This window comes from Oncorhynchus nerka, linkage group LG7, assembly GCF_034236695.1.
Source record: "Oncorhynchus nerka isolate Pitt River linkage group LG7, Oner_Uvic_2.0, whole genome shotgun sequence".
NCBI classification, from domain to species: Eukaryota; Metazoa; Chordata; class Actinopteri; order Salmoniformes; family Salmonidae; genus Oncorhynchus; species Oncorhynchus nerka.
The window spans coordinates 69,551,283-69,579,246 of NC_088402.1; the positions used below are offsets into that span (position 1 = coordinate 69,551,283).

General features: G+C 39.4%; 1 protein-coding gene across 1 annotated transcript in view; it reads left to right on the top strand.

Annotated features, from left to right (window-relative positions):
• Positions 1-27,964, top strand: part of ctnnbl1 (catenin, beta like 1) — a 48,236-nt gene that overhangs the window by 15,507 nt on the left and 4,765 nt on the right. Inside the window, exons 12-15 of the mRNA XM_029664742.2 lie at positions 12,449-12,546; positions 12,926-13,006; positions 21,927-22,064; positions 22,247-22,319. Coding sequence (XP_029520602.1) covers positions 12,449-12,546; positions 12,926-13,006; positions 21,927-22,064; positions 22,247-22,319 — 390 coding nt within the window. The remainder of the gene's footprint in view (positions 1-12,448; positions 12,547-12,925; positions 13,007-21,926; positions 22,065-22,246; positions 22,320-27,964) is intronic.

A 27,964-nucleotide genomic window follows, 5' to 3' on the forward strand; every position in this document is an offset into this window, starting at 1 on the left:
CTTGAGTCATCTCTCTCCGCTCTTTCTCACCGTGCTACTTTCCACACCCCCTGTCACTCAAGGAGCGCTTTTTTATTTTTTTATTAACAAATATCATCAAACAAAAGAGGAATAGTCACATGCAAACAAGCATACAAACAAACTATTTACATTGCCAGGAATCCTAAACCAATCATATGAATTAATAATACAACACGTTTTAATTGCCTTTTTATTTTAGGTAAAGTCGTGCCATTGTTTAAACTCGTTTATAAAGTGAAAAAAAAAATGGTTTTGAATTAGACCATTTGCTTTTGTGAATATGAAATGTACCTAGTATTATTAGCAGTTTAATTAAATATACTACATCTTTATGTCAGAATTTAAATAAAACATATCAAAACCATTAAATAGTATAACTGGTCCTATTTTTTTGTAACAAAATTCTGTTATGTCAATCCCAAAAATTAGACTATAAATACAGGCAAAAAAACAAATGCAAAATTGTCTCCTCCTCCATTCCCCAGAAATCACAGGTATCGTCAATATTCAGCTTAAATCTTTCCAAAACATGTTTCACAGGATAAATTCTATGTAACATTTTAAATTAAACTTCCTTTACTTTGTTACTGATACAATATTTGTTAGCAATTTTCCATGCTTTCCCCCATTTTGTATATCACCATAGATATTTGACCAAAATAATCTTGCTGAGGGAATTGTAGTATCTTAAACAATATTTCTAATCTGTTTATCACTACATGTATCTTTGATGTTAATATTGCCAATGAATATATTTTCATGTAAATCTATGTTACTTACATCAACCACAGAGGAATTTAAAAGAGATGCGATTCCAAGGGGGGTTGTATCAAAAACAATTGCATATTCTTTCGGGGTTATTGGAATTTTAAATTTATAATGAAATTCCCCATATGAGAGTAGATATCCATCCTTATTCAGTAACTGACCAACCAAAATCATTTTATTCTCAATCCAGTTATGAAGAAAAGAGTCTTATTTTTAAATCGTATATCTTTGTTGTTCCATAAAATGTATCTGTGAGGGGAAAATGTGTGTTTATATGCTAACATCCAAGCTAAAATTGCCTGCTTATGGAATTTGGCCAACTTTACTGGGATTTTATCAACATCAAAATTACATCGAAGCAAAAATTCTAAACCACCAACAGAGTCAAATAAATGCTTAGGAAAGACATTCCAAATACTGTTCTGGTTATTAACATACTTCAGAATCCAATTTATTTTAAAAGTATTATTTAGAGTATTGAAATCTAAAACCTCAAGACATCCTTGTTCTTCGGTATTAGTGAGAATATATTTCTGTAGATAGTGAGACTTGTTCCTCCAAATAAAATTATGAATCTTATCTAAGCCCTTTACAATTTTAGGGGATAAGTCAAGTGATAACGAGACATAAACCGATCTGGATAACCCTTCTGCTTTGGAGAATAAAACCCGACTGTACAACGAAATATCTCATCAACCAGAGGTTCAATTTCTTCTTTGTTTTCTCAATAATGGGGTTAAAGTTCAATTCACTCCTTTGTTTTTCATCCTTGCATATAACAATTCCAAGATAAGTAACCGTATCTTTAATTGGGATACCATATACTTCCTGTAAAACACAATCCTTGAGTGGAAATAAGACTGACTTATTGATATTCATTTTCAAAACCGAAACTAAGGTCTTCAATACAGGAAACTGCTTTAGAAACCTCATTCCTGTCTCTTAAAAATATGGTGGTATCATCAGCCATCAAGGAGCGCATTTGATGTTCCTCAATCACGAGTAATTTGTGTTCGGTCTGCATGGTCAATGCAGCACATGCAACAATGTTGATGACAACAATGCTATTTTCACTTTGCTTCTTAATATAAATCCATTAGCGTTCTATAATGACACTTCGTTTCTGCTTCTTACATCAGCAAACAGTTTGTCTTTCCTTAGCTAGTTGCCCTAAATCTTGTGAGATGCTAATTGTTATCCATTAATAGCTAGCTAGCAAATAAATGTAATGGGTAAGAGCAAACGTAGCTAGCTAATATAGCTTGATAATACCAGTGATGGTATAGACCTAAATCAGCATGTTGTTTGTGCAACAGTATCTTCTAAATCAAAGAGGAATATGCAAAGCAAGAATATGTTTGCTACATGAAGTAGCTAAGAGAAAACAACATGCAATGTAGCCAAAGCTTATAGGGTCCCCTAGGAAACACGTACCAACACTTTAGTTCCTAACCTGTCACAATAACTCCTCCCTGGCATTTTAATTTGTTGTCATCTCAAACAACACTGTATTCAAAGTGCCCACCATTATATTCTAACTATATAATAGTCATTATATCCATGATTCCAACAGTTTTGCTCAGATTTGCGAGTCAAATCGCAATTGCAACATTTGGTCAAGAATAAGTCCATGTACTACTTGTTTTTTTTTGGTATCTGTACTTTACTATTTATTCATTTTTTGACCACTTTTACTTAACTACATTTCCTAAAGAAAATACTATACTTTTTATTCCATTTTTCTCTGACACCTAAAAGTACTTACATTTTGAATGCTTAGCAGGACAGGAATGGTCCTATTCACGCCGTGGTTAAGAGAACATCCCTGGTCATCTACTGCCTCTGATCTGGAGGACTCACTAAACACAATTGCTTGGTTTGTAAATTATGTCTGAGTGTTGGAGTGTGCCCCTGGCTATCTGTAAATTAAAAAAAAACAAGAAAATGGTGCCATCTGGTTTGCTTAATATAAAGAATTTGAAATTATTTATACTTTTAATACTTTAGTATATTTAAAACCAAATACTTTTAGACTTTTACTCAAGTCCTATTTTACTGGGTGACTTTCACGTTTACTTGAGTAATTTTCTATTAACGTATCTTTACTTTTACTCAAGTATGACAATTGGATACTTTTTCCACCACTGCAATTGAGTGCAGGAAATGCAGAAATGATTGTTGTGTTGAAATTTGAATTGAACAGTATAAAACAATCAGAATGGAGAAAGACTCATTGAAATCACTCAGAATGTATGTGTTGCCACCCTAGGATCACTCACTACTCATAAAGCAAATTTAGAACTTGTATTTTTCAAAAACTAAAAATACCGTCATTACCGTCCAACTTTTTAAAACCCTGTGATTTGGTGCATTGGCCATATCGCCCAGCCCTAATCACTAAACTGAAGTGTAAAAGGCCTCCAATTTTTTTTAAATGGACTGGATCTTTATATATACCACTTGGATCCTGTTTCAGGAATAATGAAATCAGACCTTGTTGCGTGTCTGATAATTTACCGTTTATATAGGAGGGGTTAAAACATGCTAATAATGGTCCTCTTGAGTATATAATTTTTTTTTTGTATACTTCCACGGGTATGCCATCCAGCCCTGGAGTTTTCCTGGACTTAAAGGCTTTAATTGCATCAAGAAGTTCCTCCTCTGTAATTTGCCCTTCACATGAGTCTTTCTGTATAGATGCTAATTTTACATTATTAATAGTAAAAAAAAATCCATACAATTAGCTTCGGTTAGTGGAGGAGGAGGAGACTGAAACGAAAACATATTCTTAAAGTACTTCCTCTTTCGGTGAATCATGACTGACTCCCTTAATTTGTAACAAGGTTCAATACATGTTTGGTAGTATTTCTATGTTGACGATTGAAAAATAATTTGGTGCATTTTCCCCCATATTCCATCCACTTTGCTTTATTTTTATAATATATTACACTGGATCTTTCATGATATAAGTTCCACCATTTATTTTTGTTTTTCCTCCAACTTATTCTGTGCCTTTATGGTACAGTTTTTATTGCTATCTATCTGTACTGTTAGTCCTTCAATTTAATTAGTTTAATATGGACTCTTTCTAAGTTGCTTTTGTTTTATAGATGAGTACTGAATTGCCAGACCCCTAAAGGCACATTTTAAAAGTGTCCCATAGAATAAGGGGATCTGCTGTACCTATGTTATGTCGGAAAAAGTCTTATAACTTGTTTTTAACTAGGACAGAAGAATTTATCATCCAGTATGCTTTGATTAAATTTCCAATTGTCGAATATATATATATATTTATTTATTTATAATTTATATATTTATTTATTTATAATTTATATATTTATTTATTTATAATTTATATATTTACTTATTTATTTATAATTTATGTTTATATATATATAAATAAATATATATTTATTTATATTTATTTATATGTATATATTATTTATTTATATGTGTATATATAATTTATATATATTATTTATATGTATATATATATTATTTATATATATATTTATATATATATATATATATTATATTATTTATATCTATATATATAGATAGATAGATAGATAGATTCCAATTATGTGATGGTCTGATGGCATTCTGTCCCCTTTCAACACTTTTTAAACTTTTGGTGCCAGAGATAATGATATAAGAAGGTAATCAAGACTACTGGCTTGATTAAGCCTCCGCCATGTATATCTCACTAGGTCAGGGTATTTAAGCCTCCATATATCCACTAATTCCAATATATCCATGACATTCATGATTTCCTTAAGTGTCTGGGGATGATCGTTTTGTATTTTGATTTCTTTACGGTCCCTAGAGGTATTTAAAACCGTATTAAAATCTCAAACCATAATACTAGTCTAGTGTTGCTTGTAGAGTTGATCAATTCTTATATATATTTTCCAAAGAAGCTTGGATCATCATTATTTGGACTGTATAGGTTAATAAGCCATATCTGTTTATGGTCCAATAACATTTAAAATCATCCATTTTCCTTGAGGATCTGTTTGGACAATTTGCACATTTGGATCAAAATTACTGTTAATTAATATCATCACCCCTTTTGAATTTCTTTGCCCCCCCCCCGTCATTTTTCCACAGAAGTTCATCTAAAATTGTTGAATGAGTTCCCTGTAAACAATTGATATTATATTCCTTCTCTTTTAGCCAGGTAAGTACTATAAAAATAAATAAATAAAGGTAAGTACTGATCTTCTTTTCTTATTATCTGCTAAGCCATTACAATTATAACTGGCTATATTTATTTAACCAATTACTACAATGAGACACAAGTTTTAATTCTATTTATCATAATATATTGTTTTTAGATGTACCATTAAAAAGTAACATGATTGTCTATATAGCTGTACCTTGATATTTACATTGCTACTAAGTAAACCTCCAATTGGTCCCCACTATTCCACCTGCTAAAACCCCTCATCCCGAGTTGGGTTCTCATCCCAATGCCCGGCAGACCACCCCGTAGAGACCGGAAACCATCCTTCGAAAATAGCAGTGCCACTCACAGAACAGAAGCAGATCAACCGCCAAATGCATTTTCATCGCCCTCACCTCAATTTGTATTATTTATATATCAAATCAAAATCTAATCAAATGTATTTATATAGCCCTTCGTACATCAGCTGATATCTCAAAGTGCTGTACAGAAACCCAGCCTAAAACCCCAAACAGCAAGCAATGCAGGTGTAGAAGCACGTGGCTAGGAAAAACTCCCTAGAAAGGCCAAAACCTAGGAAGAAACCTAGAGAGGAACCAGGCTATGTGGGGTGGCCAGTCCTCTTCTGGCTGTGCCGGGTGGAGATTATAACAGAACATGGTCAAGATGTTCAAATGTTCATAAATGACCAGCATGGTCGAATAATCATAAGGCAGAACAGTTGAAACTGGAGCAGCAGCATGGTCAGGTGGACTGGGGACAGCAAGGAGTCATCATGTCAGGTAGTCCTGGGGCATGGTCCTCCGAGAGAGAGAAAGAGAGAGAGAATTAGAAAGAGCATATGTGGGGTGGCCAGTCCTCTTCTGGCTGTGGCGGGTGGAGATTATAACAGAACATGGCCAAGATGTTAAAATATATATATACAGTGGGGCAAAAAAGTATTTAGTCAGCCAGCAATTGTGCATGTTCTCCCACTTAAAAAGATGAGAGAGGCCTGTAATTTTCATCATAGGTACACTTAAACTATGACAGACAAAATGAGGAAAGAAATCCAGAAAATAACGTTGTTGGATTTTTAATGAATTTATTTGCAAATTATGGTGGAAAATACGTATTTGGTCACCTACAAACAAGCAAGATTTTTGGCTCTCACAGACCTGTAACTTCTTCTTTAAGAGGCTCCTCTGTCCTCCTCGTTACCTGTATTAATGGCACCTGTTTGAACTTGTTATCAGTATAAAAGACACCTGTCCACAACCTCAAACAGTCACACTCCAAACTCCACTATGGCCAAGAACAAAGAGCTGTCAAAGGACACCAGAAACAAAATTGTAGACCTGCACCAGGCTGGGAAGACTGAATCTGCAATAGGTAAGCAGCTTGGTTTGAAGAAATCAACTGTGGGAGCAATTATTAGGAAATGGAAGACATACAAGACCACTGATAATCTCCCTCGATCTGGGGCTCCACGCAAGATCTCACCCCGTGGGGTCAAAATGATCACAAGAACGGTGATCAAAAATCCCAGAACCACACGGGGGGACCTAGTGAATGACCTACAGAGAGCTGGGACCAAAGTAACAAAGCCTACCATCAGTAACACACTACGCCGCCAGGGACTCAAATCCTGCAGTGCCAGATGTGTCCCCCTGCTTAAGCCAGTACATGTCCAGACCCGTCTGACGTTTGCTAGAGAGTATTTGCATGATCCAGAATATCATGGTCAGATGAAACCAAAATATAATTTTTGGTAAAAACTCAACTCAAATCGTATTTGAAGGACAAAGAATGCTGAGTTGCATCCAAAGAACACCTTCCCTACTGTGAAGCATGGGGGTGGAAACATCATGCTTTGGGGCTGTTTTTCTGCAAAGGGACCAGGGCGACTGATCCGTGTAAAGGAAAGAATGAATGGGGCCATGTATCGTGAGATTTTGAGTGAAAACCTCCTTCCATCAGCAAGGGCATTGAAGATGAAACGTGGCTGGGTCTTTCAGCATGACAATGATCCCAAACACACCGCCCGGGCAACGAAGGAGTGGCTTCGTAAGAAGCATTTCAAGGTCCTGGAGTGGCCTAGCCAGTCTCCAGATCTCAACCCCATAGAAAATCTTTGGAGGGAGTTGAAAGTCCGTGTTGCCCAGCAACAGGCCCAAAACATCACTGCTCTAGAGGAGATCTGCATGGAGGAATGGGCCAAAATACCAGCAACAGTGTATATAACAAAGTATTGAGATAAACTTTTGTTATTGACCAAATAATTATTTTCCACCATAATTTGCAAATAAATTCATTAAGAATCCTACTATGTGATTTTCTGGATTTTTTTTCATTTTGTCTGTCATAGTTGAAGTGTACCTATGATGAAAATTACAGGCCTCTTATCTTTTTAAGTGGGAGAACTTGCACAATTGGTGGCTGACTAAATCCTTTTTTGCCCCACTGTATATATATATATTTTTTTTATCCTGTTTATCTTTTTATCCCCCCATAATTAGCTATTCACATTTGTAGTAATGTAGGCAGTTTATGCAAAGGATTTTTACCTCTCGCCATTAACAAAATTACATTATGGCAAGCAATTATTATCTTAGCAAAAGATTATTGTGATTCATCCTATATTGTCCCTAACATATTTTACTCCCTCGCAACAGTTGTGGGATACACACTCCACCCCTTTCCCCCACAACAACCATATACTAAAATTCTCAGCAGTTGCACCATCCCAGAACCCAACTCAAGAATGGTCTTGATTTACAAATGTATATAGTTGCAGCTGTATGAGAAGGCCTGCAAAACTGCAAAAAATGGGGAGATTTTATTAACCATTGTCACATACCTGATGGAGGTCAGATATACCCCCTTCCCCTGAAACACCTACAACATGGTCCCCTGTAGTGACCGTATTCCCAAGCATCGCCATGCAGTCAGACCTTTGATTTTGTACCACCGTGAATGTCCGAGTGTGACCCCCCCCCATGGGTTACTGCAGATAGTGTTGCTAGCTCTGCCACTGCCTGGGTGGGGGCACCCCACCGGAATCCCCAGGTACAAGGTCGTCAAGGATCTCATTAGCAGCTTTGAGAATGTCCTTGTATATTATGCTCTCCCATCTGGGGGCTGTGGCTTTGCAGGACCACCACTGCCAGACAGGCTCAGAACCTTGAGGGGGCGCTGCTGCGCTGAAGGTCTCTGATAGTATTTCTGATTGGCTTAACGCACCACCACCTGTCGAGCTTCTCAAAGTAATGTTTTCTTCGTCTCAAACATCAAGCAAATTTAAGTATTTTTTTTACATCCATTGAAAATTACAATAGTTCCTCAATGTATTTAAAAAACCTTTCCAACTCTCTCCCTTTTGATAATCACTCAGCATGAAAGAGAAAAATGTCTTACTCTGATCCAGTGAAAACACCATAAAATAGGCTTTTTATCAGTGCTCGACTAGGATTTAAATAGGGTCCGGTACTCAATTTGGGGTGTTCATACTGTTTATATTTAGGTGCAGGAGAGCCACAATACTTATGAGCTAATATTCTACACAAGGAACAAGGGGCTCAAGCTGTAGAACATTTGAGGTGCAGGTATTCAGTTCTGGTGAACTCCTGCCATAGTCAAGCACTGCTTTTTATCCCTTTTGCAAATAGCCTACAGCTGTGTCTGTCCGGAGCTCACTGGTGCAGGAAACTCTGAGGGCCTAGAATATTTTATACAATGTTGCAAGTTCGGTAGCTCTAGCTTCTGGCCTGACCCAAGTTAATAGTTGATACAATGTTTCAAGTTTGTTGCAGACAGGCCATGTGTTGGCAATGTGATTCATAGGAAATACGCTGCAATGCTTTTATTTGTTGGCTTTGTGGGCTGTTTTTACGTAGTTGGCAATAAAAGTAATTTTAGGTTGGTGTTATTTTCATTTAGATTTGGATAGAATTTTCATTAACCACATGACAATGAGTTTGCGATATGAAGACGTTATTATAAATTAAATTAAACTTTCATGAAAATGTGCATATGAAAACCGTAACTGGTGCGCTGATCAGTAGAAATGGTATGATAAATTGGCATTCCACATGAGAAAGGTTGTTGACTCCTCATGTAGCCTATTACTGGCAACTTCAGGAGAGTAATAGCAGAATCTGCGAATGTTTTTTAAACATTTTGGTTATCTAGATCTCTGAAACTGTCTTGATGCATCAAACTGTAAGATTAAAGCATCAGACAAGCTCAATGCATATAGTTGATTTGATTAAAATGTCTGTCTATATATATATGCATAAAAACATGTAATAAAAAAAAGGTAATCGATTGGTCGAAAGAACAGATGACTTTCGGTCAACCAACATTTTATCTTAGACTGTGACAGCTCTAAAACAAATTTGTATTCACAATTTGAGAGAAATAAGCTTTTTGTGCTGCAGTGGCTGTGATACGGGAAGCATTGTTTTCTCTGCTGCTGCGGACTTATGGAAGAGGGGGAACTAGGGATTGTGGTAGAGGGAGCAGGGTGGTGGCATAGCCTATATGTTGTCTAAGCTCATGAGTTCTACCAGCAATGTGTAACATGCATATCCTCCCATCATTCACCAAGGAGGGGAGGATGCCGTTGAAGCTTGTAAAAGCACACTGCAGCATTGAGCTACTCTCTGAGAAACCGGCAGCATCAACCATGCTGGTCCTCTATCAGTTGGGAGACCTAAGACTAATATTGCAGTCTATGCTATATCTTATTGTGATGTGCCTTTGATAGGGGTAATAGAGCTGCATCACATCTAATGAACAGTTGGCCAATGCAGCCTTCCTGTATTGAGCGAATGGGGTTAAACTGTCGTTATTATGTGTGCCTTTGGTATGTACCGTGCCTGTATTTGATATACCATTCTGTTTTTGCTGCTCTTTGTTCTTGGTGGTTTGCTTGTTGTGGGTTGTGTAAAAGCGAGGGTAATGGGGTAATATACTTACATCTCCCGCGCTGGTGCCATCAATCTTGTCAGCCATTTTCTTTACCAGTTGCATGATTCCATTAACACAAATTAATCTGTATTTAAGTGAACTGACAGCCATTTTGTTTGCCTAATGGTTTGTTAGTGAGCACAGGGAGCTGTATTTTACTCACTGATTGAAATGGCATTTATCTGCCTTGTGTTTTATAGATTTGTGATAAGAGAATTGGATAAATCATTGACGATACATTTAATCAACCATATTTCACTAATTTAGCACATTCACCTATTCCTACAATAACTACATTGGAGCTTTATCATCTTTGTGACCACATTTAACCAAACATAATCCCTCGAAGTTGGACCAATCATGTTGAACCAACCAAGTTTGGGTATAGAAATGACTTTAACAGGAACATGTCTCAACCTCAACCCTTCAAACCAAACAGGTCACACATGGTATTAAATGTGGTATGTAGGCCAACAACCTGCAACAGGCAGCAATTCATAATATTGTGACTGAGTTACATACATACATACATACATACATACATACATACATGTAATGGAGCCATGATTACTGCACTAAGGTGTTGAAGCTGAAGCCTTCTATCACACTTGGGATGTAATCATCAGGCTGTGGAAAGTCACACTGCAACCATGACCCTGTTGCTAATGGCTTTTCTCATTGAGGGGCTCTGGAGCGTGCCATGGTCTGGTGGCACTTTAATGAGCTAACTCATAGACACACCCTATCCTTTTACCCTCGTAACAGAGATGAGCAGGCCTGGCCTACAGTGAAGTCCAGGGCATAGATTATGTCTTACATACAGTAGTAGACTATCTCAGAGATGAGCTGCCACTCTCCAGTCCAGCTCGTCTCCCACAGCATGCTCCAGCCCAGGGAGAGTTTTAGCAGCGGTCCCAATCCTTCAGCTGAAACACTATTTATTCAGCCTCTAATAATGTCCTAATTTATCCACCACACCCCCACTGTGCCCATGTGACACTGGTCCTCTGGAGGGCAGGTGAGCAAGAGCTGAGACGGCAATTCCTCTCTGTGCTGCTGTTTGATGAACATGCTGTTGTTCTGTTTGTGTACTTCCTGAATTAGAAATCCCTCTGATTGTACAGGCTTATCACTGTGACTGCCAAAAGATGGGTTTATAATTAGTAAGAGGATGACTGATTTTTTTCCTTTGAAATATATTTGTTTGGTCCTGTCTTGCTCAATAATTTGGCTGTTAGTTTTCATAGAAAAGCTATATGTTTCTTCTCATTTCTTGTCAGCATAGTTGAGCTCCTAAAGCTTGAGGTGACGGCAGCTCCTCTCATGCCATCGGTAGTCTAACTCCACCAGATGACAAGTGTCTTAATCAGCATCAATCATCGATCTTGAGCAATAAATGCCAGACTCCCCCAAATTTTCTGGAAACCGTGTTCTGTATGTTGAGGGTGCCCTGTAGCGATCAGTAACTTCCCACTGTGGTGTCAAGGTGCTGACTATAATTGCTACTCGGGTTATGTTGACAAAATAGTGTCCCCAGAAGTTGCATTCCTCTCATTATGTGCACACAGTATAGAGGGGCAGTCCACTTGGTGACATTACAATGGTAGTTAACTCTCATAATGAACACAAACAGTAAATGATAACACTAATGAATAGAGGTGTGAGCTTGCTTTGTGTGGCACTTATCTCTCTTCAAAATGTGTTTAATGAATGGCACATGGAAGAGCAGTATTGAGCACCTTGCTGAAGACAAGTTTAAACATCAAGAATCAAGTATTTTGCTTGTTGCTTAGCAACTTCCAAGATGAGTTGAACTTAAAAATTGACCTCTAATTAATACCAACATGTGACTTTTATTACTCCATATTTTCTTTATTTATTATTTAGTCAGATTTAGCCCTAAATGTCAGATGCAAGTGTAAGCCCTTAACAACATGGATGTGTCTCTGGGGTAGAGTAAATGTTCTGTGATGCGTGTATTAGGTTAACAAGAGTAGTTCTAGGACTAACTGCCTCTTTGTTAGTCATTTTGTCTGTTAACCAGATGTTTTGGAGCCCAAGCTCATTAAATGGCCAAACATCCTCAACAGAAGGCTTTTTTATCACCACCAGAAATTCAATTCGATGACAAGAATAACAGTTGTGGAGCATTACAGCCTTTTAATGAAAATAGATTTTTACTTGTCATAACTTTTTAAATGTTTTCCCTGTTAATATTCTCCATGCTTTGCTCTGCAAAGAAATAATAATAATAATAATAATAATAATCTGATAATTTGTAATCATATTTTTCCATTCCTGCCACTGTCAGACGATAACCTGATCTTGGAATATACGTTTTTACAATAGTCTATTACTCCTATGAATTCTGAAAATGCATAATATGTTCACATACAGTATAATATTGGCTCCCAGCACTGTGGGTTCAGTAACACTAGGCTACTTCTAACCCCCCATGAAGATGAAGCTGAGCTACCTTGATGAAGCCTCAGTGGCACTGATATTGTTCTCCTCCCTTTGCAGAACACGTGTGTTCCATCATATCTTCCTGCCTGCGGAACCTGAAAGCCCAGCAGAGGACGAGGCTCCTTAGCAAGTTCACTGAGAACGACTGTGAGAAGGTGAGATCTTCACTGATCCACCACTGTTGGCAGATCATTTTCACAGCAATATTTCTTAAAAAGCAAATCAGGAAATGTTTTACATATTCACTTCCCTGATAGAGATCCCCTTGTACAGGTGTGAGTATGTACTGATCAGCCTGTGACTGGTCACTGTTAATGACTAAAATATTGATCCTGTGGTGGAAAGAGTTAACTTCACCACCAGTGATAGAGACAACAGTCCCTCTGCTACTTGAGTGGTGCTACAGACACACATGGTTATAGACATACTACATGCTAGCCTCTGGCTGTCTGAATCCTATTTTCTCCCTCCATGGGGTTTTGTATGCATAGCGCCTTGCATTGGTGTCTGATGTCTTCTCCCTCTGTCCTACAGGTTGATAGACTGATGGAGCTGCATTTTAAGTACCTGGAAGCTGTTCAGTTGGCTGACAAGAGGATAGAAGGAGAGAAACATGTAGGAGTCCTACACCTCCCCCTGCTATTAACAGCTTGCATTCTAACCTTGACTGGCAATATCTCTGAAACAAGAGCAGCTCCAAGTGTCTAGATAAGAAGTCCTTTTAGAGAGGCTTGTAATTGCCACAACTTCAGGACTAGAGGCTAGCTTGGAGAGGGGCTGGAATCCTTGATTCAAATCTAGTGCCTTAAGTCATTGTCTACATTAAGAAGCTCTCCACCTCCTACTGCATGGACCCACTCAGAATATGCTGCGGTGTGAGTGGGTGATGTCTCTTTGTTGTCGCTAGAATCCCTCTCCATTGTTACGGACAGAGATTGCCAATAAGATCCGATCAGCCTCAGCTAAACAAGGCAGTGTTTCAGTTTGATGCCCCGTGGTCCTAGAGAATGTGTGAGGTCCAGATTAGTCTGTAGGCTGTGCTCACTCAGACAGGTGGAAGGAGCGAGATAAGAGATGAGGAGTCTCTTCTCTAGCAGGAGAAGGTAGTAGAGTTTTAAGAGGGAGATAGCTTTCAGATTCATATCTGATGAGAGATTAATTCTTTGCAAAAAAAGCGGGACAGCTTGACACGGCTTGACATTCATTTGAGTGCAAGTATAACCAAGTAATAACCAAAGAGCCGATTTTCTGTCTTCACTATCTTGATGCACATGGATACCCCTATTTCATTGTTCAAATGTTTAGTTATAGGTTGAAGAAACTAGTAACAATTTCTTTGAGTATCTTGTTTCAGTCCTGGCTAGGATGTTGTCTTGTACGCTACATGACTACAAGTATGTGGACACCTGCTTGTCAAACATCATCTCATTCCAAAATCATTGGCATTAATGGAGTTGGTCACAGAGTGGAGTTGGTCTTGCCTTTGCTGCTATAACAGCCTCCACTCCTCTGGAAAGGCTGTCCAATAGAGATTGGAACATTTCTGCGGGGACTTGCTTACATTCAGCCATGAGCATTAGTGAGGTCGGGCACTGATGTTGGCTGATTAGGCCTGGCTCGCAGTCAGCATTCTAATTCATCCCCAAGGTGTTCAATGGGGTTGAGGTCAGGGCTCTGTGCAGGCCAGTCAAGTTCTCCCACACTGATCTCGACAAACCAATTCTGTATGGACCTCGCTTTGTGCATGGGGGCATTGCCATGCTGAAACAGGAAAGGGCCTTCCCCAAACTGTTGCCAGAAAGTTGGAAGCACACCATTATTCCTCCTCCACCAAACTTTACAGTTTGCACTATTCATTGGGGCAGGTGCGTTCTCCTGGCATCCGCCAAACCCAGATTCGTCCATCGGACTGCCAGATGGTGAAGCGTGATTCATCACTCCAGAGAACACCTTTCCACTCTTCCAGAGTCCAATGGTGGCGAGCTTTACACCACTCCAGCCGACGCTTGGCATTGTGCATGGTGATCTTAGGCTTGTGTGCGGCTGCTCGTTAATGGAAACCCATTTCATGAAGCTCCCGACGAACAGTTACTGTTGTAACGCTGCTTTCAGGTGCAGTTTGGAACTCGTAGTGAGCTGTTGCTTCAGCACTCGGCTGTCCCGTTCGGCCTACCAGATTGCGGCTGAGCCGTTGTTGCTCCTAGACGTTTCCACTCCACAATAACAGCACTTACAGTTGACCGGGGCAGCTTGAGCAGGGCCGAAATTTGATGAACTGACTTGTTGGAAAAGTGGCATCCTATGACAGTGCCACGTTGAAAGTCTCTGAGATCTTCAGTATGGCCATTCTACTGCCAATGTTTGTCTATGGAGATTGCATGACTGTGTGCTCGATTTATACACCTGTCAGCTACGGGTGTGGCTGCAATAGCCCAATCCACTAATTTGAAGGGGTGTCCACATACATTTGTATATATGGTGTATCTATAAAGATGACATTTCCTGCTGTGTCCTAATCTCCCTCCTCCACTTCGTTTGTTTTGTACAACTGGCTGCCATCAGCAGTTCTGTTTTTATCACTCCACTTAGGATGTTATTTTGGGGTGGTAAGCTAAATCTTTTCCTCTCTGCAACATATTATGAGCAGATATTCCACAGGAGTATACTTCTCAGCATCTGAGGACTGGATTTAATAAGCTCCTTATTCCGCCAGGCTCGCTTTTTCTTGGTGGTGGGAATAGTAGGGATGCTATTTGAGAGCGATTTAAAACTAGAGTCCCTAATTCAAACAATAACAATGTTGACACCCCGCCTCTGTTTTGGCAAAAACCTGAAGGATGGAATCTGGAGAAATGTGACCACTCTCAAATTCATAGACCGAGCTATGGATGCAATGGCTGACCGTCCATGCTATCAAAATTATAGTTTTAACCATGTTTTAAAGCTATACAGCATTTGTTTACATTAACATTGTTTTTAACATTGCTGTAAGAACAAGCTTATATTTTGGGTTCTGATGGGGTATGGCAGTTGAATGAGGCACTTTAAGTTCTATTCTTCAAGAATCAATTGGTTAACTTTGAGTGTACAAAACATTGGGAACATCTTCCTACTATTGAGTTGCTACCCCCCCCCCCCTCCTTTGGGTGGTGGACCAGTCTTGATACACACGGGAAACTGTTGAGCGTGAAAATCCCAGCAGTATTGCAGTTCTTGACACTCAAACTGGTGTGCCTGGCACCTACTACCATACCCTGTTCATAGGCACTTAAATCTTTTGTCCATCCACCCTCTGAATGGCACACTTACACAATCCATGTCTCAATTGTCCCAAGGCTTCTTTAACCTGTCTCCTTCCCTTTATCTACACTGATTTGAAGTGGATTTAACAAGTGACGTCAAAAAGGATCATAGCTTTCACCTGGATTTACCTGGTCAATCTGTCATGCATAGAGCAAAATTCCTTAGTGCGGTATTGAGAACCCAGAAAGGTCTGTCTGTTTGCAACAAATGAAACTCATCTCATCTTCTATTTAATGGTTGCGTTAAGAAAGGCACTGTGAATTGGAATAAGTCCCCACATTGTCGTCCGCCCCCCTCTCTCTCATGTCTTATTGCAAGGCAGGTAGGCAGAGGGAGGCAGACAGAAAGTGCTAAGTTGCTGTGCAATTGATTGGCGCTGACAAGTAATTACTGCTGCAGCCCAGGTTTTCTGTTAGCCAGTAATAGCTAGCTTTTGGCAGTTTTTTTTATTTATTAGAAAAGCAATAAATAAAATAGGCGCAGGCCAATTGTCCGGGAGTTGAAGAAAAAAATCTTCTTTCGAAATAATGCTTTTTAGCCTCTTCATTGATGGAAATACCAGTCGATGGAAATACATTTGACTGGTCATGCTTATCGGTCTATAGGTTCATTTAGTGGAATTTAATTGGCGTGTGTGTACAGTATATTTTGTTCAGTATCTCAATCACACGCGTACAACATACAGATACGGAACCTTTTGAGCGGAAAATCTGTCAGACAGCGCGAGAGCTGCTGCTACAGCATCTCAAACAGTAAATGTATAGGCAACAGAAGGCAGGCTTCATCAGCATCTCAAACAGCAAATGTATAGGCAACAGAAGGCAGGCTTCATCAGCATCTCAAACAGCAAATGTATAGGCAACAGAAGGCAGGCTTCATCAGCATCTCACACAGCAAATGTATAGGCAACAGAAGGCAGGCTTCATCAGCATCTCACACAGCAAATGTTTAGGCAACAGAAGGCAGGCTTCATCAGCATCTCAAACAGTAAATGTATAGGCAACAGAAGGCAGGCTTCATCAGCATCTCAAACAGCAAATGTATAGGCAACAGAAGGCAGGCTTCATCAGCATCTCAAACAGCAAATGTATAGGCAACAGAAGGCAGGCTTCATCAGCATCTCAAACAACAAATGTGTAGGCAAAAGAAGGCAGGCTTCATCAGCATCTCAAACAACAAATGCGTAGGCAACAGCAGGCAGGCTTCATCAGCATCTCAAACAGCAAATGCGTAGGCAACAGAAGGCAGGCTTCATCAGCATCTCAAACAACAAATGCGTAGGCAACAGCAGGCAGGCTTCATCAGCATCTCAAACAACAAATGTATAGGCAACAGAAGGCAGGCTTCATCAGCATCTCACACAGCAAATGTATAGGCAACAGAAGGCAGGCTTCATCAGCATCTCAAACAGTAAATGTATAGGCAACAGAAGGCAGGCTTCATCAGCATCTCAAACAGTTAATGTATAGGCAACAGAAGGCAGGCTTCATCAGCATCTCAAACAGCAAATGTATAGGCAACAGAAGGCAGGCTTCATCAGCATCTCAAACAGTTAATGTATAGGCAACAGAAGGCAGGCTTCATCAGCATCTCAAACAGCAAATGTATAGGCAACAGAAGGCATGCTTCATCAGCATCTCAAACAGTTAATGTATAGGCAACAGAAGGCAGGCTTCATCAGCATCTCAAACAGTAAATGTATAGGCAACAGAAGGCAGGCTTCATCAGCATCTCAAACAGTAAATGTATAGGCAACAGAAGGCAGGCTTCATCAGCATCTCAAACGGCAAATGCGTAGGCAACAGAAGGCAGGCTTCATTAGCATCTCAAACAACAAATGCGTAGGCAACAGAAGGCAGGGCTTCATCAGCATCTCAAACAACAAATGCGTAGGCAACAGAAGGCAGGCTTCATCAGCATCTCAAACAGCAAATGCGTAGGCAACAGAAGGCAGGCTTCCATTAGCATCTCAAACAGCAAATGCGTAGGCAACAGAAGGCAGGCTTCATCAGCATCTCAAACAACAAATGCGTAGGCAACAGAAGGCAGGCTTCATCAGCATCTCAAACAGCAAATGCGTAGGCAACAGAAGGCAGGCTTCCATTAGCATCTCAAACAGCAAATGCGTAGGCAACAGAAGGCAGGCTTCATCAGCATCTCAAACAACAAATGCGTAGGCAACAGCAGGCAGGCTTCATCAGCATCTCAAACAGCAAATGCGTAGGCAACAGAAGGCAGGCTTCATCAGCATCTCAAACAACAAATGCGTAGGCAACAGCAGGCAGGCTTCATCAGCATCTCAAACAACAAATGCGTAGGCAACAGAAGGCAGGCTTCATCAGCGTGTTACACACCACTTTGCAATGAGCTGGAGACAGTATGCATTTTGAAAACATATTTGTTTGAAACCTGAACGCTTTACTACATATTATGATGCGTATCTTACCTTGCTTCAAAGTAGCCTAGCCAAAATCATACCTTATCCGTGGGATTATTTTATATAAACGTTCTTTCATTGTCCAGTAGCCAAAGGCACAATCCTAGTCATATTAGCAGCTCAGGTTAGTTGTTGCATATTAGAACTCCCCTCTTCCTAAATATCTAATGGATATTTTCATCCCTGTCACATGAAACCGCTCCTGTGTGCGGTGTGCTTTTGACAATGTGGTTTTCCAGCTAATTGCATTATGAAACAAACTTTCATGCGTAGCCTACTGCGTTAGGACACTTGCTGTTTCCATGAGACTGACCAGGTGAAAGCTATGATCCCTTATTGGTGTCAATTGTTAAATCCACTTCAGTCCGTGTAGATGAAGGGGAGGAGGCAGGTTAAAGAAGGATTTTTAAGCCTTGAGACAATTGAGACTGGATTGTGTATGTGTGCCGTTCAGAGGGTGAATATGCAAGGCAAAAGATGTGCCTATGAACGGGGTATGGTCGTAGGTGCCCGGTGTATCGGTTTGAGTGTGTCAACAAATGCAACACTTCAGGGTTTTTCACGCTCAACATTTTCCTGTGTATCAAGAATGGTCTCCCATCCAAAGGACATCCATCCAACTTGACAAGACTGTGGGAAGCATTGGCGTCAACATGGGCCAGCATCCCTGTGGAATGCTTTTGACACCTTGTAGAGTCCATGCCTCGACGAATTCAGGCTGTTCTGAGGGCAAAAGGGTGGGGGTGCAACTCAATATTAGGAACGTGTCCCCAATGTTTTATATACTTAGTGTATAATCTGTCCAAGTGTCTGTTTGGAATAGGCTATTTCTTTCTTGACAAACTGACCAATAGAATAAGTAAAATGTTCAACTATGGGGGATAGTAGATTGAAATAGGATAGTGATGTTGCTGTTAGTTACTCGTCTTGTTGGCTGAGGAAAAGTAAATGTGATCAGTTGTTCTAACATCTTTAAAGTGCACAAGAAGGACCACACATTGTTGCATCCTCGACTTGCATATTAATATGAATTAAAATAACCCAAATATGGTTTCTGTCATTCTGAGCACCGTGGGTGAACGGCATAATTAGGTTACACACGCAATGCTTATAGATCCGGTAAATTTCTCAAATGTCCAATAAAATAAAACGCTGCCGGTCAAATGTCTGGCGACACATTTTCCTAACAGAAACCCTGCTACAGCCACTGTCGGGTTAGTCAGGTCTCTACTGACTGCAGGCAGGGACCTAGGAGGAGTCGTAACTACCACTAACTCTAGTAGTCAGCCACACTATCCTAATGATCATGCTATAGATGTAGACATGCACACCCTGCACATTCGGCTTGCAAACTACATTCATAACTGGGCGTTTCAATGCTGAAAGGATTTCAAAGGAGAAAGGATTTCAAAGGATCCAGAAATGCAACTTGCTTTCGCCTTCCCCCACCTTGCCTATAGCCTACCATACCTTTCTTCCAATTTAAGTGTACGTGGTTGGTTTTCAATGCATTGGCTATTTTTGCTCTTCTCTCTCCCTGCTTCCTGTCTTCCTCCCCTGACCTGCTCCTGCCTCATTAAGGGAATGGAGCTGTAGCTCAGACATCCATTACCTCAGCCTCTGTGTGCAGGAGGGCTCTGGCTGTGTGCTGAGGGATTGATGGGAGCTGGGTAGGGATCAGGCCTGGAAAGGTCCTATAGCTCTGACTCATCTCCCAGCCAACTGCTGGAGTCTTATTGAGCCTTGTGATTGCTTAAAGTGTGTGTGTGTGTGTGTGTGTGTGTGTGTGTGTGTGTGTGTAGACAGCTATGTTTGTGTGTGGGTGGTTGCCTGTATTTCTGGGACTCTAGGTTAGATCAAATTAGAGAAAAATGCCATTTGATTTCTGAAAAGCCTAAATCAGGGTTCCCCAACTGGCGATGCAGGCCCGTGACTTTATTTGGCCCCCCAAGTTTTTATTTGATTTGTTGGACATTAAAGACCTGTAAAAACACCAGCAAATCAGCTCCAAGAGATTTTACTTTTGGAAATGTGTTCCAAAGTATTCCCCTGCATAATATGTTATTGTATACAAATCTAAGCAAGATTTAAAATCATTGTTTTAGTCAAATATGATATCTGTTTGGGCTTCTTGCGGTCAATTTGCAGTCTACAAAGTATTTGTAATTATGTTCCGGCCTCCTGACCATCCACTCCAGAAAGAAATCTAGTTGATGATCCCTGACCTACATGGTCATCTGTGTGATTATCAAAAGGGAAAATCAGCATCTCTCTCCTTCTTAGCATGTTTTTCTCCCTTTATCTCAGCTACTCTTACACAACACAAGTGAAAGGATTCAGTAAGCCCTACAGACGGCTACAGTAAGCTCAAAGGAGGTGCTGACAAGGAAGTCACATTAATTCAGTCTTTGCATCCCACCAGAGGAAAAGCATGGAGCCAGCGTTCGTTCCATTTTGCTGTTGTCATATTAACACCTGCGCCGGAATAGGATGTGGAAAGAGAAAGGAATAAGAATCTGTCCTTTTTACTTTCTCCTTGGCAGTCGGTTGTCAGACCTTTATGCCTTTAATTGAGTCATCCAGGCTTCCTTTGAAAATGTTTTTCTTCACTCCAATAATTTACTGTGTAATGAGGACGGACTAACTGGTATGTTTGCTAGTCCCCTTGTCCCTAGGGTTTGCTATACATTAGCATATACAGCCATTTTTATCCACTGGATCTGATGCAGTAGCAAGCCTGCATGAGAGGACCGCCTTGGAACAAGCAGCCGTTTTTTTTCTGAAAGCTGCACCAGCCTTCTCCCCAGAGGAAAAGTTTTCCTCCATTTGAATGGTTTTTTAAAATATATTATTTTTTAAATCATGGGCAGGCCTATTGTTTTACATCTAAACAGGCTAGAGTTGCAAGTTCCCAAAATAGTTATCTGGATTTATACTGTGAAACAGACTAAAGATATTTTAAGATTAACGTCATACATTTTTCTAGCTTGAATGTGTCTTGATATGATTTATTTGAATTGATGAAGCCCTTAAATGTTGTAATGCTTTCAAATTCAAACCAACAGACAGACCAGCTTCAGTATTTGAATCTAAATGTCAAGCACACAGTATTACCCTTTGGCTCCTCATTTGAAGAGCAATTTGTTTTCATCACAAACCCCTTTAAAGGATCCTCTATTTGTTTGCGCATATATAGAGCGTCGATTTCATTTTCCTGTTAGATACCCTTTGTTCGTCTACTAAAGCACACTTCTGCTGCTGTGTGCATGCCAGAAATATGACTCCCTCTCCAAGGGGTTCTGATGCCAGAATATCCCTTGAAAGGAGATTTAGTCCTGGGGGAGGAGGCCAATGTCCAGCAATGTGATTATATCCATTAAAGAATGCCAACTGTCATGTTCCCCACCTGGGCTGGAAGCAGGGTAATGGCTAACATGCACATCAGAGTTCTGTTGAAGTTCTTCACTGTCAAGTCGTCATTGTTAGGAGTTAGGCACCACATGCTAGAAGCCCCTTCTCAGTCTGTTTCAATGGCTCAGAATGATGATTAATGTGGCCGTCGTGCATTGACAGCCATACATTATTGGCATACGGACCGATTTGTTAAGATTGATAACTATGTAGGTGTGCATGCCAACAGAGCAGACCCTCTAGCCACTTAACTCTTTAATCAATTGATTTGCAGGTTGACATGATCAATAAAGAAATTGAATGTGCAAAGGTTGAGAAACAACACTTGAATTAATGATTCCTTCAATTTTTATCCCTCCCTTTTTGTGTGTGTGTGTGTGACAGGACATGGTTAAACGTGGTGAGATTCTGGATGATGTGATGGAGGATGAGTTCTACCTACGGAGGCTGGATGCTGGACTGTTTGTCCTCCAGCTCCTCTGTTATATCATGGTGGAGATCAGCAACTCTGGGATATCCCAGGTAGGATGTCTGTATGCACAATGTATATGGAGATTCAGCTCCTGCTTCTGGTACCTTCTAGTTATCTTCTTAGCGAAACCTCTGAGTGAAATAGTGTAACTGTATGTCACAGTGTACAGTCCGCTACCGTTATCAGGGATTCGGTGAAAGTCATGACCCTGTCTTTCCTTTTTTCCTCTCAGCTGCAGCAGAGGGTGCATCAGATCCTCAACCTGAGGGGAGGCTCTGTCAAAGTGGTGCGGCACATCATGAGAGGTGAGAGTCCACTCCCCACCCTGCTAGATGCAGAGAGACTAGCGCTGACATGGATTTACTCCGAAGCCATACAACACTAGTATATTTAACAGCCTCACACTTTCCTTCTTCACCTAAAGGTCATAAATACATCTGTCCTCTCTGGTTTTAGTTGATATATTCATGTTATTGTATTTTCAGTTATTTATTGACTTGTATGTCATTGTCAACTAATACTGGGAAGCTGTGGACTGCATGGCTCTTTCAGCCCTGGTGACATGTAGTGGTGTAAATGGAGCCATCCGTCATATGTCACAGCCTGGACAGGGTAGCGAATGTCATGTTGATCTGCAGCACGAGCCCCTCATCCCCGGTCTCCTGTCCTTTGAGACACTTTATATTCATGCTCTGCTCAGATGTGTGTGTGCGCGCCCACAGAGTGGGATGCTCACCCCTGACCTCCCCAATTAAAAGGCTGACTCCTGCATTGGAAATAGTATGAAAAGGTTAAATAGATGCAGCGAGGATGTCAGCGAGGATGTCAATGGCTCTTTAATTAATAATTTTCTTTAATTAATACTTATGTAATCACTTTTATTCCATTATACACTAGGCCAGCGTTTGCCAAACTCGGTCCTCAGGATCCCAAGAGGTGCACGTTTTGGTTTTTGTCCTAACACTGCACAGATGATTCAAATGTTCAAAGCTTTAGGATCAATTGATTGTTTGAATCTGCTGTGTAGTGCTTGGGGAAAAAACAAAACATGCACCCATTGGGGTCCCCGGGACCAAGTTTGGGAAACCCTAGGCATATTACATTCTGTCTGCTCCAGATGATGCAGGATATACAGTGCCTTCGGATAGTATTCAGACCCCTTGACTTTTCCACGTTTTGTTAGGTTACAGCCTTATTCTAAAATTGAATAAATAGTTTTTTCCCTCATAAATCTACACACAATACCCCATAATGACAAAGCAAAAACAGTATATATATATATATTTGGTGCTAATGTATTAAAAAAATAAGTGAAATATCACATTTAAAATATTACATTTAGTCCGGGCTCTGGCTTGGCCACTCAAGGACATTGAGACTCCTGCGTTGTCTTGGCTGTGTGTTTCGGGTTGTTGTCCTGTTGGAAGGTGAAGCTTCGCCCCAGTCTGAGGTCCTGAGCACTCTGGAGCAGGTTTTCATCAAAGTTCTCTCTACTTTACTCCGTTCATCTTTGCCTCGATCCTGACTAGTCTCCCAGTCCCTGCCGCTGAAAACATCCCCACAGCATGATGCTGCCACCACCATGCTTCACTGTAGGGATGGTGCCAAGTTTTCTCCAGACGTGATGCTTGGCATTCAGGCCAAATAGTTTCATCAGACCAGATACTCTTGTTTCTCATGGTCTGAGAGTCTTTAGGGGCCTTTTGGCAAACTCCAAGCGGCTGTCGTGCCTTTTACTGAGGAGAGGCTTCCATCAGGCCACTCTACCATAAATGCCTGATTAGTGGAGTGCTGCAGAGAAGGTTGTCCTTCTGGAATGTTCTCCACAGATGAACTCCACAGAGGAACTCTAGAGCTCTGTCAGTGACCATCGGGTTCTTGGTCACATCCCTGACCAAGGCCCTTCTCCCCCGATTGCTCAATTTGGCCGGGCGGCCAGCTCTAGGAAGGGTCTTGGTGGTTCCAAACTTCTTCCATTTAAGAATGAGGGAGGCCACTGTGTTTTTGGGGACCTTCAATGCTGCAGACATTTTTTGGTAACCTTCCCCAAATTTGTGTCTTAACACAATTCTGCCTCAGAGCTCTAAAGACAATTCCTTCAACCCCATGGCTTGGTTTTTGCTGTGACATGCACTGTCAACTAAAGGACCTTTATATAGGCAGGTGTGTACCTTTTCAAATCATGTCCAACCAGTTGAATTTGCCATAGGTGGACTCCAATTTGTGGAAACATCTCAAGGATGATCAATGGAAACGGGATGCACCTGTTGTTGAGTCTCAAAAGCAAAGGGTCTGAATACTTAAGGTATTTCTGTGTTTTATTTGGTATACATTTAATAATAATAATAATAATCTAAAAACCTGTTTGCTTTCTCATTGTGGAGTATTGTGTATAGGTTTCTGAAGATAATCTAAAAACCTGTTTGCTTTCTCATTGTGGAGTATTGTGTATAGGTTTCTGGTTTAAAACCTGTTTGCTTTCTCATTGTGGAGATAAGGTTTCTAAAAATCCTGTTTGCTTTCTCATTGTGGAGTATTGTGTATAGGTTTCTGAAGATAATCTAAAAACCTGTTTGCTTTCTCATTGTGGAGTATTGTGTATAGGTTTCTGAAGATAATCTAAAAACCTGTTTGCTTTCTCATTGTGGAGTATTGTGTATAGGTTTCTGAAGATAATCTAAAAACCTGTTTGCTTTCTCATTGTGGAGTATTGTGTATAGGTTTCTGAAGATAATCTAAAAACCTGTTTGCTTTCTCATTGTGGAGTATTGTGTATAGGTTTCTGAAGATAATCTAAAAACCTGTTTGCTTTCTCATTGTGGAGTATTGTGTATAGGTTTCTGAAGATAATCTAAAAACCTGTTTGCTTTCTCATTGTGGAGTATTGTGTATAGGTTTCTGAAGATAATCTAAAAACCTGTTTGCTTTCTCAAAAACCTGTTTGCTTTCTCATTGTGGAGTATTGTGTATAGGTTTCTGAAGATAATCTAAAAACCTGTTTGCTTTCTCATTGTGGTATAGGTTTCTGAAGATAATCTAAAACCTGTTTGTTTCTCATTGTGGAAGATAATAATCTAAAAACCTGTTTGCTTTCTCATTGTGGAGTATTGTGTATAGGTTTCTGAAGATAATCTAAAAACCTGTTTGCTTTCTCATTGTGGAGTATTGTGTATAGGTTTCTGAAGATAATCTAAAAACCTGTTTGCTTTCTCATTGTGGAGTATTGTGTATTTCTGAAGATAATCTAAAAACCTGTTTGCTTTCTCATTGTGGAGTATTGTGTATAGGTTTCTGAAGATAATCTAAAAACCTGTTTGCTTTCTCATTGTGGAGTATTGTGTATAGGTTTCTGAAGATAAAAACCTCTAAAATAGGTTTCCTGTTTGCTTTCTCATTGTGGAGTATTGTGTATAGGTTTCTGAAGATAATCTAAAAACCTGTTTGCTTTCTCATTGTGAATCTAAAAACCTGTTTGCTTTCTCATTGTGGAGTATTGTGTATAGGTTTCTGAAGATAATCTAAAAACCTGTTTGCTTTCTCATTGTGGTATAGGTTTCTGAAGATAATGTTTGCTTTCTCATTGTGGAGTATTGTTTCTGAAGATAATCTAAAACCTGTTTGCTTTCTCATTGTGGAGTATTGTGTATAGGTTTCTGAAGATAATCTAAAAACCTGTTTGCTTTCTCATTGTGGAGTGTGTAGGTTTCTGAAGATAATCTAAAACCTGTTTGCTTTCTCATTGTGGAGATAGGTTTCTGAAGATAATCTAAAAACCTGTTTGCTTTCTCATTGTGGAGTATTGTGTATAGGTTTCTGAAGATAATCTAAAAACCTGTTTGCTTTCTCATTGTGGAGTATTGTGTATAGGTTTCTGAAGATAATCTAAAAACCTGTTTGCTTTCTCATTGTGGAGTATTGTGTATAGGTTTCTGAAGATAATCTAAAAACCTGTTTGCTTTCTCATTGTGGAGTATTGTGTATAGGTTTCTGAAGATAATCTAAAAACCTGTTTGCTTTCTCATTGTGGAGTATTGTGTATAGGTTTCTGAAGATAATCTAAAAACCTGTTTGCTTTCTCATTGTGGAGTATTGTGTATAGGTTTCTGAAGATAATCTAAAAACCTGTTTGCTTTCTCATTGTGGAGTATAGGTTTCTGTAATCTAAAAACCTGTTTGCTTTCTCATTGTGGAGGTTTTCTGAAGATAATCTAAAAACCTGTTTGCTTTCTCATTGTGGAGTATTGTGTATAGGTTTCTGAAGATAATCTAAAAACCTGTTTGCTTTCTCATTGTGGAGTATTGTGTATAGGTTTCTGAAGATAATCTAAAACCTGTTTGCTTTCTCATTGTGGAGATTGTGTATAGGTTTCTGAAGATAATCTAAAAACCTGTTTGCTTTCTCATTGTGGAGTATTGTGTATAGGTTTCTGAAGATAATCTAAAAACCTGTTTGCTTTCTCATTGTGGAGTATTGTGTATAGGTTTCTGAAGATAATCTAAAAACCTGTTTGCTTTCTCATTGTGGAGTATTGTGTATAGGTTTCTGAAGATAATCTAAAAACCTGTTTGCTTTCTCATTGTGGAGTATTGTGTATAGGTTTCTGAAGATAATCTAAAAACCTGTTTGCTTTCTCATTGTGGAGTATTGTGTATAGGTTTCTGAAGATAATCTAAAAACCTGTTTGCTTTCTCATTGTGGAGTATTGTGTATAGGTTTCTGAAGATAATCTAAAAACCTGTTTGCTTTCTCATTGTGGAGTATTGTGTATAGGTTTCTGAAGATAATCTAAAAACCTGTTTGCTTTCTCATTGTGGAGTATTGTGTATAGGTTTCTGAAGATAATCTAAAAACCTGTTTGCTTTCTCATTGTGGAGTATTGTGTATAGGTTTCTGAAGATAATCTAAAAACCTGTTTGCTTTCTCATTGTGGAGTATTGTGTATAGGTTTCTGAAGATAATCTAAAACCTGTTTGCTTTCTCATTGTGGAATTGTGTATAGGTTTCTGAAGATAATCTAAAAACCTGTTTGCTTTCTCATTGTGGAGTATTGTGTATAGGTTTCTGAAGATAATCTAAAAAACCTGTTTGCTTTCTCATTGTGGAGTATTGTGTATAGGTTTCTGAAGATAATCTAAAAACCTGTTTGCTTTCTCATTGTGGAGTATTGTGTATAGGTTTCTGAAGATAATCTAAAAACCTGTTTGCTTTCTCATTGTGGAGTATTGTGTATAGGTTTCTGAAGATAATCTAAAAACCTGTTTGCTTTCTCATTGTGGAGTATTGTGTATAGGTTTCTGAAGATAATCTAAAAACCTGTTTGCTTTCTCATTGTGGAGTATTGTGTATAGGTTTCTGAAGATAATCTAAAAACCTGTTTGCTTTCTCATTGTGGAGTATTGTGTATAGGTTTCTGAAGATAATCTAAAAACCTGTTTGCTTTCTCATTGTGGAGTATTGTAATCTAAAAACCTGTATAGGTTTCTCATTGAAGATAATTTCTGAAATAATCCCTGTTTGCTTTCTCATTGTGGATAGGTTTCTGATGTTTGCTTTCTCATTGTGGAGTATTGTGTATAGGTTTCTGAAGATAATCTAAAAACCTGTTTGCTTTCTCATTGTGGAGTATTGTGTATAGGTTTCTGAAGATAATCTAAAACCTGTTTGCTTTCTCATTGTGGAGTATTGTGTATAGGTTTCTGAAGATAATCTAAAAACCTGTTTGCTTTCTCATTGTGGAGTATTGTGTATAGGTTTCTGAAGATAATCTAAAAAACCTGTTTGCTCTCATTGTGGAGTATTGTGTATAGGTTTCTGAAGATAATCTAAAAACATTGTGGAGTATTGTGTATAGGTTTCTGAAGATAATCTAAAAACCTGTTTGCTTTCTCATTGTGGAGTATTGTGTATAGGTTTCTGAAGATAATCTAAAAACCTGTTTGCTTTCTCATT